This window comes from Elephantulus edwardii, unplaced genomic scaffold, assembly GCF_000299155.1.
Source record: "Elephantulus edwardii isolate Elephantulus edwardi_28Jun2011 unplaced genomic scaffold, EleEdw1.0 scaffold00164, whole genome shotgun sequence".
In the NCBI taxonomy this organism is placed as follows: domain Eukaryota; kingdom Metazoa; phylum Chordata; class Mammalia; order Macroscelidea; family Macroscelididae; genus Elephantulus; species Elephantulus edwardii.
In genome coordinates, this window is record NW_006399914.1 from 7,607,009 (window position 1) to 7,618,157 (window position 11,149).

An 11,149-nucleotide genomic window follows, 5' to 3' on the forward strand; every position below is an offset into this window, starting at 1 on the left:
AGGCCCACCTCTAGAATAGAGATGATAAAACTTAACATTGAACAAATAAGCAGAAGAGTTACAGCACAGCAGTAACTCATCCCGAATCCTGCCCATTTCCCTGCTTTCTTCTCTACTGCTTTGGTGCAAGATATCATCTTGTTTATCTGCATAACTAGGAAAGCTTACATCTTATCTCGTGTCCCTGCCTTGGCACACTTGCTGGCACCCCACATACCCACAGTGTATTTTCAAAGCAGGAGCCCGAGAGATCCACTCAATGTCTAAGTCAAATCATGTCACAGTTTTGTTCCCATCCCTCCAACACTTCCCAAATCACTCAAATAAAGGGGGGAGAAAGCCAGTCTTCACAATGGCCTTCATGACTCTACACGACTTAAACCAACTGCATCCCTTTGTTCACTAAGCTGTGGCCATACAGCTCCTGGAGCATGTCAAGTATGCTCTCTCTGAGGGCCTTTGCCTTTGCACCACTCATTCTTCCTGTTATTTGGAATGATGAAGCAGTATGCTAAACACTGGTTTAATAGAAGGTTGAGAGTTCAAATTCACCAGCCCACACCTTGGGGGGGAGAGAGAGGCAGTCTGCTCCTATAAAGATTTACAGTTCCAAACCCCTATATGGCAGTTTTATTCTCCTAAAGTGTCAGTTTCAACTCAATGGCAGTAGTTCTTTACCCAGTTATCTGCCTGGCTCTCTTCACTTATTTCTGAGTGAAGCCTTCTGTAAAAACAGAAAAGCAACCCAAGAGGGGGAAAAAATTATACAAGAGGAATAAGCTTTCTCTCAAAGAGAAGATGGTGGGTTTGAACTGCCTACCTTTGAGTTAGCAGTGCAACTCCTTAACCACTAGGCTATCAGGGCTCCCCAAGGCCGTCTCTGGTTACATGATTTTGAACCATAGATACTTCTGCCGTATCTCTCTCTCTCTCCCTCCCTCTCTTCCCCTCCCTCTCCTTTTCTTGCTTTACTCTGCTCATCAATATTTAAAATATAACATGTTTCTATACTTACTGTCTCCACTGACTAAAATATAAGTTCTCTGAGGAGATGGATTGTATTTACTAATAGATCACCAAAAAGGTAGCAGCTGAAAAAAAAAGAAAATGTGGATACATGATAAATACTGTTGGAAAAATAAGACAGGGAAGACGGAGCAACATGCTGGTGGCTTTGAACCAGCAGAGAGGCATCACCTTTGGGTTAGCAGTGAAACTCTCTACGGACTAGGATCCCAAAGAGAAAGAAAGATGGGCACCCTCCTCTTGCACAATTTACAGCCTCGGAAAACCTTCTGCAGGGTCAGCCATAAGTCGATTCAGACTTCATGGCTATGAGTTTTACTTTTTTAATAGGCTGAGAAGCCCTGTAATTGAAAACTATAGATTACGGTTCTTAAGACATAGTTGAGCTTAGTATTTTAATTTTTTAAAATTTAGGTGGAAACTTCAGCAAGCAAATGTTTAAGAGCTATCAGAAACTAAAGTGCGGTCACAGAAGGCTGTAAGTCAGGGAGAGATACAGCTCCTCCAGATGTCATGGGCTCCTAAGTATACACATGTTGACCTTGTAGGTGAGACTCAGAAACCAGACAGGAAAAAACATCTTTCTTCAGAAACTAAGATGCTGAGAGCTCTGACAAACTAGGGTAGCAACAAAGATGGACATCAGAGGTAACATCACTCATAAAAAAAGCAAATTCCCTATCCCTGTGTTGATTCCCACTACTCCTGATGAATAATAACACCTGTAAAATATCCTTCACCTCTCATGCCTCTTCTCACCTGTGAAAAGGAGACTAGTTATCCCTTGGCTGACTATGAAAATCATATTAACTAAATTCAAAGTAGAACATGGCAAATGAAATGTTTGGCACGTGGCAGGCACTCTGCTCAAGATGGATACTGATGTTTGCCAATGCTGCTCTCCTCTGGTTTTGACCCAAACCAGGCTTCATTAATGGGCATGAAGAACTACAGATAAACCCATGTTCACATTGAGAAAGCTCCAGATAACATCACATGGGGAGACCCATGGCATGATATTGTCATTCTATGTTTGCACAGCAAGATCCCTCCTCTCAGAATATGTAAATGATAGAACCCGATAGGTAAGCACATACCCACTCAAATGTACAAATAGATTGGCTTGGCCTCTGTCATTTGGTCTGAAGAGCCAGAAAGATACAGATAAGATCGGCTTCCTACTGCTATCTAAGGTGTGTCAGGAAAGAAAGCTGATACAGAAGTCAAATGTTAAAAGGCCACCACATAGCTCAGAGTTAATTATAAGTATTTTACTGAAACAATTTGTTCCCTTGGGTTTCCATGTTCTTCCCAGAGGTGTAATAGAATATGCCCAAGACCCACACGCTTATAAATTTATAATAAACACAGCCCTTCAGCTCACCTAGACCATAGTTCCTGGCTGCTGCTTAGCGACAGGTGTCACATTAACAGTTGCCAGTGAGCCCAGGGGTGCAATTTACCTTCTAAATAAAGCAGCCTAATCGATAGAACCACCCAGTGGGTACAACTGTACTATTTCCTGACTCATGGCAGGACTCGTTTACACAGAATACAAAATTCTCTGCTCAAGTCCACACTTCAGCTCGGCTTTGGATAAATAACACGTGTGTTATCAGGTTGAAGACCTGGTAAAGGTAGCTGTCAATGGACCAAAGTCGTGGTCCTCTTCGCCCTGGCTCACGCTAGATCAGGTCTGGCTGAGTCTGAGCAGGGCACCCAGGAACTTGACGCACGTACCTGGGAAGGGAGCCTGGGCCTCCCCGCGACGGCCCGCCCTCTCTGGCTGCAGAAGGAGCCTCAGCGACCATGGCTTTTACCACCATCTAGTATGGAACTCGCTCCTTCGGCCAGGAATGTGACCACAGTCTGCAGCCTGCGATCCTCCGCGGGCCCCGGCGCGCTGAGCCCACCTCTGCTCCCCTCGCCCACCGCGCCGCTCGCTCCCCGCGCAGCCCCCACCCCTGCTCACCGTGACTCCATACTTGAGCGCGATGCCCTGCAGCGTGTCGCCGGCGCAGACCCGATGCTCCACATGGCGCTCGATGACGCCGGCGCCCAGTGGCGCCCGCACGCTCGCGGTGCTGCCGTACGAGCGGGTTTTGGTGCGGGCCAGGCTCAGCGACAGCTCGGCCTCCTCGGCCTCGGAGCCCGAGCGTGAGCGCGGCGGCGGCGAAGGAGACCAGGGCCTGGCGGCGCGGGGACTGCTTTCCCGCAGGGAGAGTGCTGGCGAGGAATCCGCCATGGGTCCTACCGAGGCAGCCAGGTCGAGCAGCTCGCCAATGGGGGCGGCGCCAGCTCCGCCGCCTCCTCTTACTCCTCACAGCGACTGCGGACCGCGGCTCGGCGGGGGCGGCGGGCGGGAGGCCGAGGCGGGGAGCTGGGGCCCCTGCATGGCGGGCGTCTCCCTCTGCTGCTTCCTGCTTGCCCCAGGCACCCGGGCAGAAACGCACCTGCTGGCAGGGAAAAATGAAGGAGTTACCACCGCTGCCAGGCCGCCCTTTACTGCCTCCAACCTGCCCATCGCTATGAGGAAAGAAGCAGGAGCTCTCTAAGGCCCGCTGCTGATAAGAGTAACCCATCTTCAATATCCTAACATCCCGGTGGAGACCAAGGTCATGCTAACCTCCAGTAAAGCAGAATTTTGATCTGCTTCCTTTATATATATTTCCCAGCCTGACGCTCAGACTTTCAAGCATTCCCAATGCCAAAGATGCTTCTGTCCTGTAACTCAGGTACTCTGATGAACTCAAAGTCCACATCACAATTCACTATAATATCAAACACAAAGAGCTTCTTCTGGCCCATCTCAACAGTCTGGGTTAAGGCCTTTCAACATTACACTAGGGGGGATAGTGCTTCTAAAGGCCCAGTTTATTGCCTCAAGTTAACCATTCTATTGCTTTGATTTTGCATTTATTTGTGCTTCTGTGTCACTTTATGCTGGGTTGCCCTGAAAGCCGGACTACATACAATCCACTCTCCCAACTACTTTTAATTTACATCTACAACCCGCCTTTTTTTCTTACCAGTTTCCTTTTTGACACCCTAAAATAACTCTCCAATGTATTAATATTAAATCCACCAACGGCCTCTTGGTCTGAGCACGGGTTCCCCTGAACACCCTCTCTCTAACATTCTAACTTCAGATGCCATTCTAGAGCCTTTACTAGAACCTACTGCCTCAGTTTCTGCTTGCACTTTGGACAGGATTTCAAGAAAGGCATTGCAGATGCAGGTCAGGAGAATGGAAGTTTGATTTCAGCGGTTTAAGTTCTGACATGCTACATTGCTGGACAGAGACAAAGTTCAGGAGACACAAAAAGAGGGGGAAGTAGCAAATAGTCCCTCTATGACTCCCAGTCATAAACTCTTCAGTGGCTCTTTCTGTATAAAAGCATGAATATAAACTCACTAACATTCAAGGTGTTTTTATAGTTCATGATGGGGCCATACCTATCCTTTATACTCCATATGTTCCAGCCAGATAGAATCACTTGGATTTGCCTCCTGTTCCTCCCTAACATGCCTTGCAAATATGCTCTACTTGCCACCTGAAATACACTCTTCTAATATCCTCAGTTTACATGCTTTAAATCTTTAGGGTTCACCTCAAATGATGCATCCTTGTTGAGATCCTCTCCGGTTACTACCTCCCTGCCAGCCTTCAGCTGCCCAATTATTGTTTCTTCTTTGAACCCCAAGGTTCAAAAGTCTTAACCTTTCCTTTAGCATTTAAATTACTGTGCTTTTTGTTTGATTTATTGAAGTATTTGTCAGATCCCCTCTATGCTCCTGGGAGTGTAAATAGGTCTTACTTTCACTGTGTGTGTGAGTGTGTACTGTCGAATCAGATTCGACTGGCACAAGATGAGATTGATTCTTCTTCAGTGGAATATCTGGTGGATTCGAACCATGTGCCTTAGGTCTTACTTCTGAACTCCAGCAGTGTCTAGATTGATTCTTAGACTAAAGAATACACTTGATCAAAAGTAATAGTAATATTATTACTTGTAGTAATAAGTACTAGTAAAAAGATGCTAACAGCTAGAGTAACAAAAGTCTGCTCTTAAATGGTATCCAATGTGCCATTCCAAGTTCAAAGACAGAGTCAGAACACTAAGAGATGTGATTTGTAAAGCAAGCAATATATACATTCATCAAGTAATGATTCAAGAAAGCAGATTCTAGATTCTTTAAGAGTTTGCTCTTAAAGAGTATATTTAACAGTAGGTTAAGGTTATCAGTTATTCATATTTTGAAACAGAATTCATTTTATTCAGTGAAGTCCCTTATACACTGTTAATATCATATTCACCCACTGTCAGAGGGTTGATTTTCAACTCATAATGCCCCAACCTATGAACAAGAGATCAGAAACTTGCTCTATCCTGCACTGTCCCCACCATCTCTGCCATGCTCATTGTTGGAGTCACTGTCTCAATGCATCTCAATGAGGGTCTTCTTCTGCTGAACTTCCACCTTGACCAGCAGGCTGTCTTTTTTCAAAGATTAGCCTTATGATCAGGCAGAGTGAGGAAATTATTGAACAATATCACTAATATTACACACAAGCAAAATCTTGCTGAAGATTATCCAAAAATGACTGGAACAGTATATCAACAAACATGTGCCAGATGTGCAAGCTGAATTTAGAACAGGATGTGGCACTAGAAACATCATTGTCAATGTCAGATGGATTTTGGCTGAAAGCAGAGAGTCCACCTATGTTTCATTGACTATACAAAGGCATTTGACTGTGTGGATCACAACAAAGTGTGGCTAAACTGGAGGAAAATGGGAATCCCAGAACACCTGATTGTGTTCATGTGAAACCTATACTTGGACCAGGAAGCAGTCCTCAGAACAGAGCAAGGAAACACTGCCTGAATGCAGAATCAAGAAAGGAATGTGTCAGAGATGCATGGTGTCTCCATACCTTTTAAATCCATATGCAGAACATATCATTTGGGAGGCTGTACTTTATGAGAAGGAACGTGGCATCAGAATTGGAGGAAGACTTATCAAACAACCAGCATTATGCAGATGACACAACCTTGTTTGGTGAAACTGAGGAGGACCTGACACTTTTTCTGGAGAAGGTCAAGGACTTCAATATAGATTGAAGCTCATCATAAAAAAAAAAGATTCTCATCAATGGGCTAATCAATTAGCAGCATCGTGATAGATGGAGAAGAGATTGAGGTTGTTAACAACTTCAGCTTCCTTGGTTCTACAATCATCACTTCTATCATCAGCAGTCAGGAAATCAAAAGATTATTTGCACTTGGAATATCTGCAGTCAAGGACTTCTCCAGAGTGATAAAAGGCAACAATGTCAGTCTAGAGACAAAAGTGTACACTTTTCCCAATTTTGAACCATGCAGTGTTTCCCTGCTCTGTTCTGACAATGCCTTCTGGTCCAAGTATAGGTTTCACATCAGCACGATCAAGTGTTCTGGAATTCCCATTCTTATCAGAGTCAGCCACAGTTTATTATGATCCACACCCTTACATACCTAAGCTATTTTCAGAAATCCAAGATTCTTATAAATTCTAGAACTTTCTCCATAAACCAATTAATAATGTGCATAATTTTCATTTCAGATTGATTTTGTTGTTGTTGTTATTTGCTTGTTTCCTTCCTTTCTGAAACACAAATTCTAAAGTTTTCATGGTATCTGCCTATAACCGAGAACAAAGCTCACAATTAGCAGTAGAAGTTCCTCTGAGTTGGGAGAAGAGAGCTGCCGATTTGCTCCTGTAAGATGATAGCCCAGAACCTTATGCGGCAGTTCTACTCTGTCACCAAGGGTAGCTCAGAGTTGGAATCTCCTGATGTCACACAAAAAGAGTAATTTTTCATGGCCACATAATAATTGAAATAGTTCTTACACTAATGTCTATGCCATTTCAATGTACTGTACACCCCCATTGCTCAAGTCAACTCATTACTGTTGAATCTAACTCATAGCTGGCCTACCCTTGCATTTTCAGAGATTATAAATCGCCTAAGAGGCGATTGCCCATTTTTCTCTCAGGGAGGAGCTGGTGGATACGAGCCTCCTTCTTTGTGTCAGCATGTCAACTCACTTACTAAATGACACCAGAGCTAAGACAACCTTCAAACGTGATTGCTCTTTCAACTCTCTTGCTAAAATATGTCAGCGACACACTATTACCTCTGTAATTAAAAAAAATTCTCCTTTTGATATGGGAAGTTTGTGTTTGACTCTCTCAGTCCTTGGTATCATTTCCTTCATCAGGAATAAAGGCAATTTTTTAGAATGTGTGCATGAGTGAGAGCACACACACACACACACACACACACACACACACACACACTTTCCTTTGAGTTCAACAAGAAGAAAAGGAAAATTTCTATTACTGTCTCTATTTAACACAGTTCTGAAGGGCCCAGCCAATGTACAAATAGGAAAAGAAATGAAGATTGAAAAGAAATAAAATTTTTGCTTTTGACAGACAAGCCCATGGCTGCCCAGTTGACATGACTCATGGTGACCCCATGTGTATGGAGCAGGAGGGATTTCAAAGCTGTGGGCCTTTCTTCCAAGGCACCTCTGGTTGGGTTTGAACTGACTACCATCTCACTGGTTGTTGTTGATATCAGGGGCCAAGGAGGTGGCTCTTTCGTTAGTTGGTAATCAGCATTTAACTGATTGTATTACACAGGGCCTCCATACTAAGAAAGATTTCCTTTCACTAGGATCCATGATCAATATCCATTTAAACAGCAGACAAGAAATGAACTGGCGAATTATAGTGGCCAAATCTGCTGCAAAAGACATGCATAAGGTACTAAAGAATGAGGAGGCCATTGTGATGACCAAGGTGCTCCTGGCCCAAGTCATGGTTTTCTCAACTGCCTTTACAGCATTTAAAACTAGGACAATTAATAAAGAAAACATACAAAGAACTGATGCCTTTGAATTGTGATGTTGACAAAGAATAATGAACATATCATGACCTACTAAAAGTACAAATAAATCTGTCTTGGAAGGAGTACACCCAAAAGGTTATCTGGAAGTAAGGATGGTGAACATTTGCCTTACATACTTTGTGCATGTTATCAGGAGCGGCTGTCCCTGTGCCCTTTGGGAGCGGGTCACTGGGCCTTTCTTCCAACATCATTCTTGCTAAAGTAGAGGCTCAGTGAAAAAAAGGAGGCAGCCTTCAATGAGATGGACCCACGCACAGCAGCAATTGTGCAGATGATGCAGGCCCGGGCAGTGTTTTGTTCTGCTGTACAGAGCATTACTGTAAGTCAGCTCGCTTGATGGCACCTAAGAACTCTTCTAACACTCAAACCCAAATTACTACAGTTTTGTTGTTAGATGCAGTGAAGTCAGCTGTGACTCCTTCTGAGTCTAAGAATTATAGACATGGACCCTGCCCTGGACTGCACCATCCTCTTCATCTCTGATATACTTGAGCTCATAATTACAGTCACCATGTCAATTCATCTTGTTAGAGGTCTTCCTCCCTTTCGCTATCGCTCTGCCTTTCTCAACTTGGTGTCTTTTTCCGTAAATTGGTACTTCCTGACAACACGCCCAAAGTAAGAGGCAAAGTTTCACCATTTTTGCTTCCAAGCAGCCTGATTTCACTTCCTCCATACAGATTTGTGTTTGTTTGCCAGGCACCAGGGCCTCAGCTGGAGGAACACCTCAGGAGCCAGACAGGGCCCCCGTCCTGCCCCACGATATTCATATGCCTGATGGTTTCAATGGTTAGCTGTTAACAGTACAACACCCATCTGTCAGTTCTTGTATTGGAGGGGGGGTGGTCCCCGGAGCCATCTGGGGCCAGAGGGCTGTTCTATGCCCTGATATTTGTATGCCTGATTGCTTTTATGGTTTGCTGTCAGAGGTACACCGCCAGTCTGTCAGTTTGTTGTATTAGGAGAGTGATTTGCATGTTGTTACTTTCTTTATAGCTTAAGTGTGTATATACTTGTTTATCTTTTGCTCTATTAGTATACTAATTTGTCTGTCAGTTTGTTGTACTTGTCTATACCCTATGAGTTACTGTGATAGAGCTCTGGTGGTTTAATGGTAAGGAGCTGAGCCGTCTGGGCTTCTCTTTCTTCCGTCTTTTCCATGACTTTTTGCTTTCTTCATATATACTGATGTCATCCTACAACTCCTCTGGTCTTCAGTCGTAAGTATTCAACACAAATACAGTCTTGAGATTGTTCCTAAATTCAGGCACGTTAAACTCAGAGTCATATTCAGTTTTATGCAGCTTTAGTCTGAACTTGCCTATGAGCAACTTATGGTCTGAAACACAATCTTTATGACCAGCACTCAAGAAATATTTGAAGAGAGATGTAACTGGGTATTTCTGTCATCACAGGAGACTAGAGCGAGGGCTGCATGGTGGAGGGGACCTGGGGGAGTGTTTGTAAAACAATGAAAGAATCTTTTCTTTTACTTTTCCATAATTTTTGGACTCATGTACTTATAACTTGTTAGTCAAATTTGTGTCTTCTAGGTTGCAACACCCCCATGATACATCTTGAAGGATATGTACATGTACAGCCAAGCACAATCAATAAGAGTGCATCTGAATTCCAAAATCAATCTCCATAATAGTCTATGTGTTTCCTACTGCCAAAGGGGCCCTTTAGAGTAGTGAGAGAAGATCTTCACCCTGAAACCCACAGCGTCCCTTTTCAGCAGGAAGTAGCTAAGAGAATACGCCATCCCCTTTTCCTTATGACTCAGGGTGAAGTCTCTCTCAGGGAGGAGTGATAGGGAATGGCAAAGGATACACTGACAAAGAAGATTAATCAGAACTGGCTTTGACAAGCACTGTGGCATTTGGACAAGAACAAACTGGGAGGAGGGTAGAGAGAATAGTGCAACAATGAATGAGTGGAAGCCCAAAATCTCTGTAAATGTTTATGAAAATTAATAAAATATAATTATAGAAAAAAAAAGAAATATTTGAGATAAATGACAATCTGATACTACAAAATAAGTTATGTTTTATATTATAAAATATAAAAATTAAAAATTTTTACTTAATATTAATTCATTAATGAAAAAATATGAATCCTTTACATGACAAGTACAAGTTCATCTTTTTCATCTTTTAAACTATGTGCATACCATATATATATTAAAGTGAGTAGGGGAAAAACTCTAAAGAGACCCATTAATGTACTAGAAGAGAATGATTTCTGTTGATGGGATTATTATGAGTAATTTGAAATTTAAAAAAATATTTTAAAAAATTGGTTTTTACTGTGATTTAAGTGAAATTAAATTTTCATCCAATCACTCAAATATTTTTTGGTTCATAACATTAATTACAATACTCGCAATGTAATCACACTCTTTGACTTCCTCCTCATCCATGAAATCTTCTATTGTACTCCTTCCTGACTTTGGGGATTTCTTCTTGGGCAAATGCTGCTCTTTTATCTATGGCTGGTTATTCTAAGGAAAGAGTGCCTCCTGGTCACTATATAAGCCTGTTTCTTATTTGGCTGAAAGTTGAGCTACAAAGATGAGTTTTGTTTCCATTCCAAAGGGTGACTAAAGGCCACAGTCTCAGGAGTCCCACCAGTCTTTGTTAGATTAGTGACTGACATTTTTTTAAAATAGTTTTGAGTTTTGTTTTAAATGTTCTCCCACTGTATACTGATTCTTCTATTGTATTCCCTTTTAGAGTAGTGGGCATGGTAGCCAGGCACCACCTCGTTGTTCCAGAAGTCGAGATTTGTGTGGTCTGTTAGTCTAAAATAAGCATGTTTTAATTGGCTAAATAGGTAAAACCAAACAAATAACAGATAATAGACATCAGGAAAGAAAGACACTACTGGGTGAGGGGAAGGGCAATTTAAAAGAAAATCTAATAGGAAAAAAGTGACTCTGTCTTAACTAAAAGATCAGACACAGCTGAAAGAATTATTAAATTGAAATACAGATCTGGAAGAAACTATCCAGAATGTAGCAAAGAACTGTTGTTGTTATGTGCCATCGAGTTGCTTATGACTCATAGACCCTATGTACAACAGCCCTAAACCCTGCTCTATCCTGTGCCAATCACATTGCCTCTGACACACCCATCCAGATTACCCCAGTCACTGAATCAA

General features: G+C 42.6%; 1 protein-coding gene across 1 annotated transcript in view; it reads right to left on the minus strand.

Annotated features, from left to right (window-relative positions):
• The window catches only part of LYSMD2 (LysM, putative peptidoglycan-binding, domain containing 2), a 21,503-nt gene extending 18,232 nt beyond the window's left edge, over positions 1–3,271 (minus strand). The window contains exon 1 of the mRNA XM_006895321.1: positions 2,999–3,271. Within this exon, the coding sequence (XP_006895383.1) occupies positions 2,999–3,271 (273 nt within the window). The remainder of the gene's footprint in view (positions 1–2,998) is intronic.
• Positions 3,272–11,149: the final 7,878 nt, after the last annotated feature.